This window comes from Contarinia nasturtii, unplaced genomic scaffold (genome assembly GCF_009176525.2).
Source record: "Contarinia nasturtii isolate CC-2019 unplaced genomic scaffold, AAFC_CNas_1.1 Cnas_scaffold_695, whole genome shotgun sequence".
In the NCBI taxonomy this organism is placed as follows: Eukaryota; Metazoa; Arthropoda; class Insecta; order Diptera; family Cecidomyiidae; genus Contarinia; species Contarinia nasturtii.
The window spans coordinates 7,906,438-7,924,863 of record NW_022198046.1 but is presented as its reverse complement, the minus strand read 5'-3'; the positions used below and the strand labels follow the sequence as shown (position 1 = coordinate 7,924,863).

At 36.0% G+C, this 18,426-nt stretch overlaps 1 protein-coding gene across 2 annotated transcripts in view; it reads left to right on the top strand.

Moving 5' to 3' along the window:
* The window catches only part of LOC116341396 (cadherin-related tumor suppressor), a 148,599-nt gene that overhangs the window by 1,120 nt on the left and 129,053 nt on the right, over positions 1-18,426 (top strand). Inside the window, exons 1-2 of one of the 2 annotated variants that reach the window (XM_031768474.1) lie at positions 121-222; positions 11,935-17,816. In XM_031768474.1, coding sequence (XP_031624334.1) covers positions 12,495-17,816 — 5,322 coding nt within the window. In that variant the 5' untranslated portion in view covers positions 121-222; positions 11,935-12,494. Of the gene's footprint in view, positions 1-120; positions 223-11,934; positions 17,817-18,426 lie in introns of those variants that run through there. The other variant, XM_031768475.1, reaches the window with a different exon arrangement.

Genomic DNA, 18,426 nt, shown 5'->3' with positions numbered 1-18,426 from the left:
TTTTCCAACGTGATTTTTGTGTCGCCTATTGATTTATTTATGAGTACTTATGATGAGAAAAAATTATTACCTTCGATATAAACATTAATTGTGTATTTTTTTTTACTTTAGTTTTTGTGTGAAACTGTCTTGTGCATGAACGAAGAAAGAAACAAAAAAAAAACTCTTATGGATTTTTATATTGTGGAATTTTTCCGTTGTATGTGACATTTCGAAATTACGGTTAGTATTTAAGTTTTAAATAGATTTTTGCAGTGTTTGATTTTATATTTAATTGTGCTCTTAATTGGCAATTAGCCAATCGTTCAGCCGACCGAAAATATTCATTAAACGCCATCGAATAAATTATTATTTTAAACGAATGACATGCGTATTTCATTCCGCCGGCATCATTTTGCTGTCGTTCAATCAATCGATCGATCTTTTGGCGCTGGTGTTTCATAAGTGTTTTTGTCTCTCTATTTTTCGCTGGTTTTGTTTTATTTCGTTAGATTCATTTCCATAATGTGTAGTCGACGAATGTGATGGCAAGCCATCAAATAATTACCACAACGATCTAATGATTTTAATTTATCGATATTTTCTTCTCTATCTCTCTCCCTCGTGCGCGTTTTAAAGAGCTGGCGGTCATTTTCGAAAATTATAATGAGACCGTTTGCGATATAATGAATCGTTTAAGTTTGCATTTATTTGAAATGTAATTATGAATTTTTGTTTAAATATGATGAAAAAAATGGCCATTTAATATATGAAATCAGACCAAATTTGTGTGTCTTATTAACAATGCGTTTTGTCGCTTGCTTTTGTGTGACCATTTTGAACACGATTAAATTGACTGAAGTATCAACTTGAGCACCATTGTTGGGATTTTGTGTATCTGAATTTATTAGCAATTTAGATATCTGTTTTTGGTGATACATGTGTTCGAGTTCAATAAAGATGCTCAATATTGACTTAAGGAGCTTGATATGTCAATCAAAATACCAAATTTCGCATTTTTTTTTTTTAAATACCATTGGTAAACTATGAGATTTATTGCATTTATACATTGACAAAACCGAAAATATTTTGCATAACAACCTGTTAATTTTACCCACGCAATAAATTGAATTGGTGCAAACGAACGAAAAAAAAAAAACATGTAAATTTGATGCAAATAACTTCAAAGAATTTATTTTCGTAATGTTGAAAAGAGATCAAAGAAAAGGAAAATTAAAAGATTAAAGAAGATGAAAAGAACGAGAAAAAAAAATTATCCCATTTTGATTTTATCTCTTATTCTATCAAAAAATTGATTAAGTAAATGAGTCAGTGAAAACCGAATGAAAATGAGATCAATGTTCCGTTTCAAATGAAAAATGACACTTTTTCGAATGATAACCTTCCTCACATTGATGCTTCTCTGTGATCAGCAGTAGACTTCTTTTCTTATTTCGATTGAAAATAAAAACCATTTTAATTGGTTTCATTAAAACCGTGTATTTCCCATTATTACCAATGACAATGCAAGTTTCCTTTTAATTCGATTAACAATAGATCGAAATAATCATATCACTTTCCATTGTGGTTGAAATGAAAATGTTGGGTTCGTCGCCAATGTGGTGCAAGTCTTTCCTCCCAATTTGGTTGGCCTTTGAAATAAATTGTCAAATGCGACAATTCCGATTTTATACCTATTTCAAATGACATTACTCATTCTCAATGGCAGAAAAAAGGCGATTTAGGCATGTTTTATAGATGAAAAATAAAGCCATTGAAAAACAATAATTTTAACCTTATCTAAGAATTTTGATCTCCATTTCGGGCTATAGAAATGAAAGAAATGACAAAAAAAATATATAAAATTCGTGTCGAAACATACACACACATACATAAAGTCGATCGTTCGTTTTGTCGCATATCCACAAAATGCTCTTTCATAACATCATTTCGGAACGAATGTGACGGAAAAGAAAAGTAAATTCACGATAAAACCTGTCGGCCCATGTGACAGCTAAAGAATTAATTTCTATATATGCATTAATTCTCTCGATTGGATTTCGAAACCATATTTTCTTCACAGTATCGAATTTCATTGTTCAAACGACACAAAGAGCAAAAATTTCAACAAAACACACTCTCACACAAACTCAGTCAGTCCGTAAGTCAGATGTGAGTGAACGAGAAAGAAATTGAAAAAAAAAAACGATTCGAATAGAAAAGAGAAAAAGTGTATATAGTATTTCGTATATCTGGGTTTTTTTTCGTGTCCATCCGTATCGCTATCGCCTTTATGTGCATTGTGTAGGTATGTACGTAGTAACAACAAGGCAACAAATAAATCCTCAAACAAACAAAAAAAAATACCGTAAAAAGAAATTCTTAGAAAAGAGCCACACGGAAAACAGCATTGTAACTACGATGACGACGACAGCGAAAAAAAGACTCAATAAAAAACACCACGCGGCAGAGATTTCGAACGAAAAATATCGCATTGAATTGAAAATGTGTATACATGTTGAGTGAGAGCCAAAGAGAGTTTTGAACGTTTCACACCACACCTTCATTGTCGGACGCGATCATTGCATACGATGTGTTTATTTTTTTTATTTTTTTCTCTAAACATTCCTTTTTCCGATTCTTTTCCATCAACAATTTTTGCACTTTTCGCTCTATTCATAATATTCACACAGACTGTATTGATGGCTTATACATGTGTGTTAATATTATGTGGCCGGCCATTCATTCGACATAGAAAAAGAAAATAATCAACATCGCTTTGGCACACTACGTTTATCAATATCGACGATTTTCTACGGTGCACGACGGTTTGCGGGCGAGAATTTGAAAGAATATTGACGCACTTAGACAGAACGTCGATTGCAATATGTCGGAAGAGCAAACCGGACAAAAAGAACAAAAAAGGAACACCAACATTACATTTGCACAGTCATGATCTCCTTCGTTTTGACTGGCACAACACACAAAAAAATGTGACCTAAACGTGGTCAAAATCAATTCGACATGATGTAATGTGCCAAGTGTAAAGTGTCGTTTGTAAATGCAACAAAGCCGTATCGTTCGTACTGTCATCTTTCTCTCTCTCTCTCTCTCTCTCTCTCTCTCTCTCTCTCTCTCTCTTCCTTCTATTTCTAAATTCGATGTTTGCATTGTGTATGTGATACACAATATTTGAAAATTGGTTTGTTTGTTCTCTGCTCCATTTCAGTGTTCAAATACTTGTATATAAATACACGTTGTGCGACTTAAATGGACTGCATCTAAAATGCCAAACCGGAATAGAGGGGCAACGATAGAGGTGTATTTCCATTTCTAATTTACACACACTCATTTTTTCTTCTCTCATCGTTTTGTGTGTATCCTTTTCGATTTAATACAAAGATATTTCTAACGTACTGTTAAATTTTTAACCGACTTTTGCATGTTTCGTGTTTCAAATGGAATTTTTCAATTTGGTCGCTTTGTTTTTATTTCTACCACTTAATTTATTGGTGCACCGTTAATATTAGCGCTCACTTTTCCTATTGCTCTCTTTTGATTTTACTATGTTAACGTTTGTTCAGATTTTGTCATTGCACTGGCATCACAAGCGCGGAAAAAGCCTTTTTCTTTCTTCACAACCACACACACACACAGAGTGAGAGAAATAGATAGCGTTGAATAGACAGAAATACAACGCACACGCGCACATTTTTCGATAAAACCATTTCGCGTGGGGATTTCTATTTTTTCTACATCATTTGCGCGCAACAAAGTTCAGATTATGCCATTCAATGTGATACCAGCCATCCTTCAACACGAAATCAAAGCATAAAATATGTGATATTTGCATGCCGTTAATTTGTTGCAAACTCCAACAGCTCTAGATCAAGAGAATACAAAATGCGAGAAAATGAGAAGGAAAGAGAGAGAAAGAGAGAGAGAAATAAAAGTCCAATCAGATCATGTGAAAAAAGAGCGAAGCAACGATATCCGAGCCATTTCGTTTTAAAGCAATTGTAAAACATTCATTGAAGTTGGATTTTATGTTTTTATCGGCAATAAACTGTTTCGCCATTCGATCCTCTCGCCTTAGAATTTATCTTTCCGCGCAGTTGTTTTACGGAATATGTTTATGTGCTTGTAAATAAGACAAGCTCTTGTTCGATCCGGAATTTAAAGAAATTAATTTTGTTTTTGCACCGAAAAAGAAAGAAAAAAAGAAAAATACATCGACAAACAAACGAGGAAATGTGTCAAAGTTTTACGGGCGGCAAAGAACGAGCGATTGATTGATAAAAAAAATAACAGTTGGAAATCACATACTTTGATCAGAATTCGAACACAGACCGATCACCGCCTTGGAAAAACAATCTATTTACACAAAAAAAAAAATCTGCAGCAAGGAATTGTTTATGTAAAATGCAATGCGTGCTCAAATGTGCGCTTGGAAAATAATGAAGTTGGCTGCACCAAATGCCATACCAAAAATTCCATTCAAGTGCAAAACTGCAAAACAAAAATTCAAATTAACTCGAACGAAAATCACTTTTACGTCTCTCGTACGGTGCGAAGGCTCTGTTTATGTTTGTTTCAATTTGAAACGGTCGAAAATCACACAAGCGCACATAGCCTTTAATTGTTTTGCATGGCGTAAACACCGAGAGACAGAGAAAGAATGAAAAGAAGTTAAAAAAGGCAGCTACATTGAGCGCGCGCGCGCACACACTGCAACACAAACAGTTTGTTAATATCAAAATAAAATTAATGCGGTTTAAGATCGAAAACAACGGGAAAAATACGTTTTCAAATAGCATGCAAATGCAGCTCAAATGTAGACACACTCAGATTGTGAACAATAAACAAAATTCACGCAAAGTCGCATGGACCAGTGCGCAAGCAAGTGCGCTTATAAGATAATCGCAATGAAAAAAGTGTATGAAAGTGCAAGAGAAAGAGAGAGAGCAGAGAGGACTATGGAATGAAGTTTGAAAGAAGTTGAGATACAGACGATTATTTTTCGACTGTTCCTTGCTTTTCTCTCTTTCTGTCTTCCAGCATTTGGCACTGATAATTTTAGCGGTTCGATGTGCTGGCCAAAAGCACACTTATAGCACATGTCCGATGATAATGCACTTTAAATTCTGGTTGCCTGTGTGTCCATTTTATTCTTTCCGCGCATACAATTACATAATTTGTATAAAGCTGAATTATCCGATGTTTTGCTTGAAAATCGAAAGAGAATAAAAAACATTCTCACTTTGCTCGGCCAATATCTACTGCATGGCCATACATTTTGCAAACGCAAGTCAAGCTAAAAGATGCAAATGCGAACGGCAAAATAATGAACATTCTCAAAGATTTTTTGCTTTTCTTTTTTTTTGTTATGGATTTTCAATGTGCGCGCGCGATCATGTGTTCAAAGTCTTCGAACAGAACGAAAGAATGAGCGAGAGAGACATAGAGAAAGAGAGAATCAATGTTAAGTGCAGTGTTGATTGAACGCCAAAGAAATGCCAGCCGAGAAGATAGAATGTCAGAGTGAATGGGAATACGAGATAAGAAAAGACGAACAGCAACCCAACAAACAAATAACATCCAAACCTATGTGGCACAGTTTAGCCGCGCTGAAATAATCATCGCATAAATCGCTTGTGAAACGGTAAAGTTGGCCCAACAAGCTTTGCTTCGCTTTTTTACTTCGATGATTCTTTTCATCGTTCTTTTTTGTTGTTGTTGCTTCATTGCTCGTTTTGGCCAGATGTATAATCTCTTGTGCTAGGTTCCAAATCGTTAACTTCAAGGAATCAATTTATTATTGTTTTCAATCGAAAGCCCAAAACACACATTTTCATGTCCATTTGGCATTTTGAATCAAGCATCATTGTACATGCAAGGAAATTGCGCATAAAATATTCATCTATTGAACGGGCAATTTGATGAGAGAACAACAAGAAGTAGAAAAAAATCGATTGCCTGTGGAAGTTCTCGACATACATTTTGATTGTTATTTTGCAGCCAGTGAACTTTTCAACGAATATTCGTTTGTTTCGCATCAAAATTCGTGTTTTTCAATACTTAACAATAATCATTTCTTTTTTTTTACTTCGAGAATTCATGTTTTTCTATTGCCAATTCGATAGCTTATCGACGATCAACTGAAAAGAGAGAATTGATACAGGACGCGCCAATTATGTCATATGTTTTTGCTTAGAAAAATTTCAAACAAACCTATCGTTTACAGATCAAATGCAAATTTTATCGTCCAATTAGACGATATACGCACTCAATTAAACGCTTCACGATTTATGAATATTCATGCGACGAACGAGAGTAAAACAAAAATAGCATTTATATATTTGTTTTTGCTATAAACAATGAACAGAAACGAAATGAAAAAAAAAACGTGAGCAATACACAACAGATGCGCCACAGAGAACAGGCATGTGTGTGTGTGTTTGTATGAGTAGGAATGAGTAAAGTTTTGATGTTGTATGCTTGTCTATTCTCAGGCTCAAGTGAGCATGTAATGCACTCGCCATGTAAGACGCCGATCAAAATAATTGATATAAATATTCGTTCGTTTACTGTGCAATCAACAACAGCAACAAATACACTCGTCAGCCATTCATTTCGCAAAATGAACGAAAAATGCCAAATGAAGAGAGAAAAAAAATTCTTCAAAACTTGTCACTTCTTAGAAATCCAATGTGAATCGCTGTTCGGAATGTCTGTTTCAACAAAAGACACAACGATCGAACAAACAAACGAGCAACAGAAAAAAAAATCCAAACAACAACACACATACCATTTTAATAAAAGAAAAAAACAAATGCGTTCCGGAGCGAATAAAAGTCTGCTATCAGGTGTTTTTAATCATTTAATTTTGCATTCACAAAGGCTAAAATTTTCGGTGTGCGCGCGCTATCAATTTGAAATCTATTGACAATTATGAGTGTTCGGGGGTCATTGATGATAATCTGTCGATATTCTGATCTTATGGCAAATAATATATAAATAGTCGGGTTTGTTCATATTTTTTTTTCTTGTTGCTTTCTTCTTTGCTAAATGATTCGGTGCAAAACGCCTTCGTCATATCCAATGCCGGTGGAGATTGGTGTTGGTTCCAAATCCGATACACACAAGAACGAAATAAAAAAAAAAAACGTCACGAAGACGGTGAGAATCACGACAATAAAACAAAAATGCGAAAGAAAAAAGAGGTAGAGCGAAAAATATAAGAATGCCAAAACGAAGAAATATTTCTCCGAGTGCCGTCTGAAGATGAGTTTTAACTTACTCGCTAACTCTCTTTCCCTCGCTCGCAAAGATGAAGAACGCAAGAAAAAAAGCAATTGAGTGAGAGAGCCGGGCAGGAAAGAAGCTCAAGAATGAATTTAGTCGCTTTGGAATATGATGTGTCCTATGCATGGCACAGGTTACTCACCACACTGATGTTCGATGTACTCTCGATGCTGTGGTCGATCTGTCGTTTTTCACTGAATTTCGATTTATCATACTCACTCATTTAATATTCGGAACCGTCGTTAGACGTTTTGTTAATTTTTCTTCTTGATGTTTTATGCCCATGGCTTCTTTTTTTTTTGTTGTTGTCGTCTTCGTCGTCTTTTTTCGTTTCATTCTATTCTTCTCTTCTTCTCGCTCGTTTGTTTTGTTCTTTCGATTCAAAGACGTTTCCTTTGTCTCAAAGAACTCATTTTGGCTTTTATGCTTTCTCACCTAACTTCATTCACTTTACAATTCCATTACAGGATCATTCTGGCTCTTTTCAACATAATCGATATATATATATTTAAACATTAAACGTTGTGCATTTCGTCTTTTTCTCCATCATCTTTATCTGCGTAAGCGATTCAAAGTAAATGGCTTTGGTTTTGTGAATCAACACACCGATCTCAGAGTGACCGACGACAACGAACACAACCATCTCAAATAAAGCCATAATTTGACCAATATTCAAATATTTTCACTCGGTGACTTAACAAATATATTTAATTTTCGTACACAAATATCTTTTTGGTATAATTCACACGACAGTTGACCACATGATGATTTTTTTCTTGTTTCATTCTGATGATGGTTAATGTTCTTAGAGAAACATTTAACATTGTCAAAAAGAAAAATGGCCATCATTTTTTTGACGATTTTTCACCTTTCGAACGGAACAAAAGCAGCAACAACAAAAAAGATTAACAACATGTTTGAATAGAAAAAATATTTAACGAAAAAAAAAAAATACAAAATCGCTCGATGTGCGAACCATCTTGAACAGAAGAGACAGAGCAGACGAATGAGTCGAAATAAAAGAATACCAAAACGAACAGCGACTTTGCTATCTTTTGCTGTCGTGAGCGCGCGTACACACACACACACACGTTCGTGTTCCATACATAAAAGAGGTCCCACATTTGATTAAAGAAAAATTGGATAATAGTGCGGCGATTATTATTTTCATTATTATATTATAATCATTGGTTGTTTGTGTAGTATTCATGTTGGCCGCCGTTCAGTTCAAGACACTTTCAGTTCGAACTATGTGAGCAGAGAAAGAGATAAAAGTTTTGTTGCATTGATTTGTTTTGCGTTTCTTGCACATTTTTTTTTTTCGAAAGATTTGTCCGCGCCTCTTTTTGCGAGATGACATTTAATAAAAAGAAAAGCCAGTAGTTCTTACATGACAGCAAAACGCATCTGGCCAATATGAACTGGCAGCAAATCATATTTTCGCTTGCGTTTTATGTGCAGGAAACTGGAAAATATGTGCAGACTTCGCTAATAAGCACGGCGTGAATACAGTGAACCTATCATCATAAATGGCATTAGAAAAACAGCAAAAATTCTTTAGATCAGCTGAAGAAGAAGCATGCAGCTGAAATACTTTGTAATATAATAATTTCATTTCATTTGTATAATTGTTTGACTCGCAGCACTTGTGCTGATTTAACTGCAGAGATGGTGCAGAGAGAGATAGAGGGAGCGAGAGTCAGATAGAAAGAGATAGAGAGAGAGAGAAAGCGAGACAATGAGACAGAGGTAGAAAATATGCTTAATGACAACAACGTCGCCGATAACTGTTTCAAAATTAAATGCATTTTTGCCATTTAAAGATTTTGTCATGCCATTGCAAATATAGCTCGGCAAAAAATGGACTTTAATTTAAATTAGATAAAATGAAATGTACTAATGAAATTGTGAGATGCGAATCGCCGAAGAATATTCAGAATAAAGAGTGTCTGTTCCATTTGAGAATATGCGAACAGAGCAAAATTGAAGAAGAACAGGGAAAATGAAAGGAGGGAGAGAGAGAAACACATACACCATACAACGAAACGACAAATTTCCAACTAAATATTTTGTGTCTGGTGAGGAGCGAAAAGTTCTCTCAACAACATGATGCACACTCTCACATATTCGGGTGTATGTTGAATGCAAAAGAACAAAATACGACGACATTTTTTACGCGTTGACACGTATGTATACACATATATGCGATGAGATGTGAACGAGAGCGAGAAAACGAACGAAACGTTCTCTAAACGCAAAACCAATATTCGATTTGAAACAAGAGACTGAAATAAAAACAACAACAGCATCAACAGCAGCAACAGCATCATCTACAGCTCAAGAGATACCAAGAGCAGCAACCAAATGTGTTTCTATCATTTACGAACGCAGATAAACCCGTTTTTCTGTCATAAATATATTCCGTGTATGACAAGAAACGCGCGAGTCGATCATCCAAACCGAATGATTCTGCCGAGTAAATGAACCGAATGGCCACAGATGCAAGAGACGTGTATGCAACACACAACTCACCTTCTCGTTCTCTCTCTCTCTCTCTCTCTCTCTCTCTCTCTTCCGCTCCTGGTCGCTGTATCGTTGTTTGCTCTCGGTGTGCACACATCTTTTAAGTTTTCCTTCATTATCTGCGTACGCTGACTTTTTTTCGATTTGAATTCTCGCTGCTGTTGTTGTTGTTGCGTTTTTTTCTACCTTAAATATGTGTGTACCTGGACGGTTAAATATCGTTGGAATTTTGTCTTGTTGAAACGCAACATAATCTCAATGTTTCGTCGACATTGGCCTGGCTTATATTGTGTCTATCGATCATTTTGTATGTTTGAGTAAGGCAACATTATTTTTCGTCTGAGTGTGTGTGTTTGTGAATGTGGAAATCATCTTTTCGATTCTCATTTGGCGAGCAAACAACGATCAATCCAATACTAAACAATCCATTTTTTTTCCAATTCTAGCTCTCTCGCATTTTCTATCATCAAAATGTTCATGCTTTTTCTTTTTTGTTGAAACATCTGTGTATTTTACTCGGAAATTCAAATATTTATATGCAAGTTCCTCTGCTGGAACTTATATTTAAGTAACTACAATCTTCATTTCGAAAAAGTTCATTTTGTCTATTTTGATTATCTTCTTCTTTTATTTACAATTCTATATTTTTTTACCCGTTCAACGTCATTATTTTCATATAACAATATTTGCTCAAAGACAGGCTGAACATTTTGCCGTCATGATAAGATTATGTTTGCCCAGACTCTGCTTCTCTGGCTCTAAAGGCCGGAAAAACAAAAAACCCAACAAATAAATAAAGACAAAATTAAACCATCAACAATTGTTATTATTATTGGTTGATTTCAAAATTTCGCATTGTCAATTTAAAAAATGTTCTTTTGCTCGCTGAATTTGGTCAAAAATATCATCATCAACAACAACAACTCAAGAACAAGATCATTGAACAATCGCTTTTACGCGATTGCAAAAAATATTATTAAGTCGACATTAGAAATGGTTTTGTCGGCAATTGCTCCATATCTAAAGCATTGCTCTGCTTATTTTTTTTATGAACGAAACGAAATTGTCTTATATTTCAATTTTTTGCTATTGTTATTTCTGTCGTTATGTCGCTACTGAATGTTGTGTGTTGTTTTCTTGTGGTCTGCATTTGTTGCAGTTGCTTCTCATTTTCGTTGAGGTTGACAACGCTACTCTTGGTTGTTGTCGTTGTTTACTGCTTTTTTTTCTCTCTTTTCTCTTCAATTCGCTTGCAATGCTTTAAATTGTTCTTTCACCTCTCGCTTATTGGAACGTGTCATCACTGTCGTACTGTTGTGCCAAAGATGCGCTTCTCTTATTATTTTATTCACTTGCAAAGCATTGGTATGTGTGTTATTATAGGTAGAGCGGCATACATGCGCGCCTGTGATAACAATGGAAATATTTCAAACTTGTTTTATTGTTATTATTCAATTGATTTGCAGTTTGTGTACACTTTTTTTGCACCGTATTACTACTCCCTATTTCTCTCTATCTCTTTCACTTACTTCTATTCTCTTTTGTAGCTCTCGTTTGCACATGATTCGTATAAATAGAAATTCATCTCTTTTAATGAAATATATAATTCATTTTTTGTTTACAATTCAATTCAACTCAGTTTTTAACGATTTCCCTATTGGATGACAGTTTCTGTTTGTGTTGTGTGTTTTAATTTATGTCATTTATATCATTTGGATAACAATAAGAATTTGAGATAGGGTAAGAAAATCGAGAAGTAAAGAGAGAAAAACTCGATGCAAAAGAAGACATAATACAACATCATTAGAGAATTTGAATCGAAATATAAGCCAGTCGAATGGTTTTAATATGAAACCCGGTGACTTCGACGTGAGATAGAGAGAAAAACGACATTTTTACCATTTAATGAGCGTTTAATGAGGTCATTGGTGTTGCTGCTGTTGTGGTGGTGCTGCAGCAGCCGTTTCAAACATTTGCATTCTCGCGATGGCTGAGAGTGAATTCGCAAGAATTCCCTTTCGAGCACACGTTCACAAAACAATAAAATATTTTCTTTTTTTTCTCGCTTTTTTTACTGTTTCATTTCGATTCTCATAAACTTTTCTTTTCTATTTTTTTCTTCCACAGTTGAACTTCACGCACAATAGAAATTGGCCGAAAGAGACTAAGTGCAACAATACATAATACACTGAACGTTTTTTTTTATTTGTTTTTGTTTAGAAAGAGTAAAATTCATTGAACTGCAACAAACAACTATAATAGTGTCAATATAACTCAGAAAAAAGTGTTAATTGTGAATACATATAAATGTTTTACGAAATAAAGTGTAAAATTATGTCCATATAATTGTGCAAAACAGTGCTAAAACATAAACAAAGATAGAGAAAGAGCACGCGAAAAAAGTCAAACGATTCGAAGAAGAAGAAGAAGAGGGAAAAAAGTATTTCGAAGAAAAGTCGAAGGAAAAAAAGAGAGATAAATAAAACAAAAAGAAGAAGAAGAAGAATAATAGTGTCTTTGCGCTTGTTGTCGGCAAAGTATAAAAGTGATCGAAGGGTTTTCAAAGTCACACTGAATGGAAAACAAAAATATGTGCAATGGCTTTGTTGAAGAATTGTGGTAATGGCTCATAAACAAACAGCCATAAATGTGTTGAACTGTAACGAAGCAGCTACAAAAGGTGAATTATGACGCTCAGAACTTCGTGGTTGAGTGTCAGTATGCTTCGTTTAATGCGACAACAACGACTGTCGTTGTCGTCCATTGCGACAATGTTATTGTTGCTGTTAATGATTTGTATGGAAATTAGCACAATAAATGCACACGGACCTGGACCAGGAACGTATAGCAGTTTTATTTATCCACGGCGACGATCGTCGGCCGATGGTTTTTCATCGCAAATGCAATCGCGTGCCGTTGATACGCGTGTACCGCTTGAAATTTTAGAAAATGAACCGCGCGGCACGGTTGTCGGTTATATACCAACAAAAATTGGTTTTACATATCGATTTAATGAACCGCCGCGTGAATTTACGCTCGATCCAAATACGGGCGAAATAAAAACAAATATACCATTGGATCGGGAACAACGTGAAAGATACGATTTAGTGGTATTATCAAGTCAACCAACATATCCAATTGAAGTACGGATTAATGTACTCGATGCTAACGATAATTATCCCGAATTTCCCGAGCCAAGCATTGCCGTTTCATTTTCGGAAAATGCACAGTCGGGAACACGACTACTATTGGATGCCGCAACCGATAAAGATATTGGCATCAATAGTGTTACAGATGACTATCGCATTGTGAGTGGAAATCATGATGATAAATTCCGTTTGGCCGTTACAACAAATCCAAGCGGTGACATATCATATTTACATTTGGAAACAACGGGAAAACTAGATCGTGAAACACGAGGTTTCTATTTTTTGAATATATCAGCCAGAGATGGTGGTAAACCATCACCAAAACTTGGATACGTTCAAGTGAATGTGACAATATTGGATGTGAACGATTCACCACCAATTTTCGATCACAGTGATTATATTGTTTCGTTAAACGAAAGCGTACCACCGGGAACACCAGTACTTCAGGTGATGGCATCCGATAATGATTTGGGTGATAATGCAAAATTAACATATTATTTATCCGAAACTGAAACACAATTCACCGTCGATCCAGAGACTGGTGTTATTTTAACGACAGAACACTTATCATGTCCACAGCAACAGGCAACATGTTCGACGACAGCCAAGCCCGGTGCCAGTTGTCCGAAAAGTTGTGTATTTACTGTGTTCGCACGCGATCATGGTTCACCACGTCAAGATGGACGAACTTATGTCACTGTTAACCTACTCGATACAAATGATCACGATCCAGTTATACGATTTCAATACTTTCCATTGACCGGAACATTTGCCACGGTCGATGAGAATGCATCGAATGGCAGTGTTGTTGCTGCCATTTATGTTGTTGACATGGATGAAGGTTTAAATGGTGATACGAATATTAAAATCATCTCCGGAAATGAAAGGCAACACTTTCGATTGGAAAATACACCAAGCTTTGATATTGTACGAGTGAATGGTATTTTGGATCGTGAAGAGATCAGCACGTACAATTTGACAATTATTGCAACTGACAAAGGTACACCACCACGAACAGCAACGGCAAACTTAATAATTCACGTAAATGATGTTAACGATGCTTATCCAGTTTTTGAGAAATCCGAATATTCGGCCGTTTTAAGTGAATTGGCACCGATTGGCACGTATGTGGTTAGCATAGAGGCAACCGATGAAGATACCGGCGTAAATGCACAAATTTTCTACGACTTTGTATCGGGTAATGCGCGTCAATGGTTCAAAATTGATCCGATTTCTGGATTGGTTACAACAAAAGCAAAATTGGATCGTGAACTTCAAGGTACTGTCGTTTTAAATGTATCAGCCCGTGATGGTGGACCAAATCCAAAATACTCATATGCCGAATTGAAAGTGATTGTTTTAGATGAAAATGATGGTGCACCACAATTTTCGCAAAATCAAATAAATGTAACGCTCAGCGAAAATACACCGCCAAATACATTGGTAGCAATGCTTACTGCAACGGATAATGATCAAGGAACGAATGGCAGTGTAACCTATTCACTTCAATCTGGCGTCAATCAAAAGTATCCAAATGTGTTTGCACTTGATACAATGACCGGTCAATTGACTACCAAATTGAAATTGGACCGAGAAGTAATTGCATTTTATGAAATTCAAATCGTGGCACGAGATCAAGGCATACCACCGCAATCAGCAACAGCTACTGTTTTGCTTACCGTTGAAGATGTTAACGATAATCGACCGGAATTTTATCCAAAACAATATTTCGTACCGATTTCCGAAAATACAGCCACCGATACACCAATTGTTAAAGTGATTGCAAATGATCGCGACGCCGGCGACAATGCTGTTATAACATATAATTTAGAAAGTGGCGGCGATGGTTTATTCACAATTGACTCATGGACCGGTGAGATTTCGTTGCGTTCGAATTTCCGTTCATCGCAGAAACCGTTGCATCGTTTGGTGATTTCAGCAAAAGATCGTGATAATATGCGTTCCGAAGATGCAATCGTTGAAATTATAAAGGATAGCAAAATGGAAGAGCTTGAATTCGATTCGTATGCCGGCTATGAATTTCAAATAACCGAAGATTTTGGCCAAACAAATGCGAAAATCGGCCGTGAAATTGGAAAAGCACAAATCAGCGGACAGAATAAAAATCGAATTGAATATGCTATTGTTTATGGTGATCCAAATGGTAACTTTGAAATTGATAAACACACTGGAACTATACGAACGGCAAAGTTAATCGATCGCGAAGCGACTTTATTTTATACATTGAGTGTTGCGGCACGGGCTGGTTTAGCATATGGAAAAACAATGGTAAACATTTCGGTGTTGGACTTAAATGATAGTCCACCAGTTTTTATGAAGGAATATGATGAAATTAAATTGCCAGAAAATGCAGCCGTCGGACAAGAAGTGTATTTATCACGAGCACGCGACAAAGATTCGGGAATAAATAGCCGAATCACATACAGTTTGACTTATAATCCAGAGGATCAATTCCGAATTTCCGAATCAACTGGTGTTTTATATTTAAATCGACCGATTCGCGCCGATCCCGAAACAGTTATCACAATTGAAATTACAGCAAAAGACGGCGGACAAACTTCACTCTCGTCAAAGTGTACGATTAATATTCGGATTGAAGACACAAACGATCATACACCAGTTTTTGATCATACTTCTTATGAAACGTCTCTGGTTGAATCGACACGAGTAAATACAAGATTCTTTGCATTGGCTGCATCCGATGCGGATTTAGGTGCAAATGGTCGAATTAGCTACAAAATCATCGAAGGAAATACAGATAATAACTTTGGCATCTTTCCCGATGGATATGTGTACGTGAAGAAGGCATTAGATCGTGAAGAACATGATTACTATTCATTGACAGTATTGTGTAGTGATAGTGGTGTACCATCACGTAGCTCAGCCGTTCCGGTGACTATTCATGTAATCGATGAAAATGACAATGCACCACAATTCACTAATTCAACATTTACATTTAGCATCACCGAAAATGAACCGATCGATTCATTTGTTGGCAAATTAACGGCCATTGATCTTGATATTGGTCGAAATGCTGAATTGATTTATACATTGTCAAGCACACAAAATGATTTCACGGTCGATCCACGAAATGGTTTTATTAAAACGGCACGCGAATTTGATCGTGAGGCATTGGTTCAATCGACCGGTCAAAATTTTATATCGCTCGAGGCAACGGTCAGCGACAATGGAATGATTCGACTCAAAGATACGGTGAAAATAAAGATTTTCATTTTGGATTTGAATGATAATGAGCCGAAATTTTTGCGAACACCATACAAAGTGCAGATTTCCGAAGGTGCACCGATTGGAACGCAATTGATTCGAATTTATACGGTGGACATCGATGAAGGTTTAAATGGTGATGTATTTTATTACATTTCTGATGGTAATCAAGATGGTCGTTTCACCATTGATAGTTCAACCGGTCAAGTGACACTCGCTAAAACATTAGATCGCGAAACAGAATCATCGTATAAACTAACGGTTATTGCACACGATGCCGCATTACGGAATCGCTTGAGCTCAAACACAACGATCACATTGGAAGTTTTAGATGAAAATGATAATGAGCCAATTTTCACACAAACCGATACCCAAATTTCGGTTAATGAAACAACATCAGTTGGCATGGAATTGATTCGTTTCCGTGCTACCGATTCAGATTTGGGCATAAATAGTCAAATCTCATTTTCAATATCAGCTGGCAATCGACGTGATACATTTCACATCGACTCGATTTCTGGTAAATTGTATCTGCATCGGCCACTTGATTATGAAGAGACCACATCGTATACATTAAATATAACGGCAACAGATGGTGGCAATCCAAGATTGCAAACAACAATTCAATTCAATGTAATGGTAATCGATGAAAATGATAATCGACCAAGTTTTCCAAGCACCGCAATCGTTCGACAAATCAAAGAAGGAATACCGATTAAAACGCCAATTGTGACCGTCACCGCGGAGGATCCTGATTCTGGTGTTAATGGCAAAGTAATTTACACGCTAATCAATCAAGAGCCAAGCAATAATAATCGTCATTTTAGCATCAATCCAAACACCGGCGTTATTTTCACATTGCGTGAAATCGATCGCGAAACCATTGACACATTTAAATTAACAATTGTGGCAACGGATCAAGCAATACCCGAATCGAAACGATTGTCAGCCGAAAAAATTTGCACCGTTATTGTTGAAGACATTAATGATTCGGTGCCAATGTTTGTATCGATGAACGCAGCAATTTTACCACAAACTAAACTACGATCATCACGAAATGGTGCAGTCATAATGAATGTATTCGCACGTGATGCTGATTCAGGCACAAATGGACTGGTGACATATGAAATGGTTGGCGGAAATAGCGATCTGTTTCGTTTGCATCGCAGCACCGGCGCAATAACACTACAAAAATCACTCGACAAAGATAATACCGAATTAAAATACCAGCTGGCGGTTAAAGCAACCGACGAAGCTGTACAAAGTGAACGAAAAAGTTCTGATGCCTATGTGACATTGATTACCGTTGGCGATAGTTCAACGAATGGACCGATTTTTGAAAATAATGATATATTTGCAAGTGTTTATGAAAATGAACCGATTGGAACGAGCATTACGACGGTGGTGGCTCGTTTGAACAATATTGATATTGAATATTTTGTAACAAATGTGACTGGTGATGGTCGACAAGTCGATCGTTTATTTGACATTGATCAAAAATTGGGTATTTTATCAACGGCAGCCGAATTGGATCGTGAAGCCGGCGTTGATGTTTACGAAATTGAAATCTATGCAATTGCATTGGACGGAACACCGAGAACTGCAAGCACCAAGGTATGTTTGACATTCAATATTTTACAAAATATTTTTTTTTTTTTCACACAAAAAGAGTTTATCTTTTGTTAATTTATAAATTTCAAATGCCAGCGCTTATTTGAATAAAAACCTACACAGTTTAGTTAGGCAAGCAAAATATTTAAAGAAAACGTTTACAATGTGCATTATATCACGCAGTTGAGATTGTAATTTTCTGCATATTTTTTTTATCCACATTAAGATCGGATAAGATAATTCACGAAGCGTCTGTTGTTAATCGCATCTTTATGCACAAATCACGTATCTATTTTCAATTTTTCTCTCAATAAAATGGAATGAAGGACGCACCAGCTATGCAAATCATGCAATATATACATTTTAAGCAAATAGACTCAAGTTTATTCATCATCAGCAAATACTAGCGAAAATGTGTTCACAGAAAAAAGTGAATTTGCACCTTTTTTTAATGAAAGAAAAGGCCATCTTTTCATTTTTCAAGAGTGCAAGTTTATTGGCCATGTGAAAATGAAATAGAAGAACAAACAAGCATCCATTGAAAGCAACACAAAGAATTGCAAATGTTATCGATGTCGATTATTAAAATTTCAAACACATCGCTCGATAGATT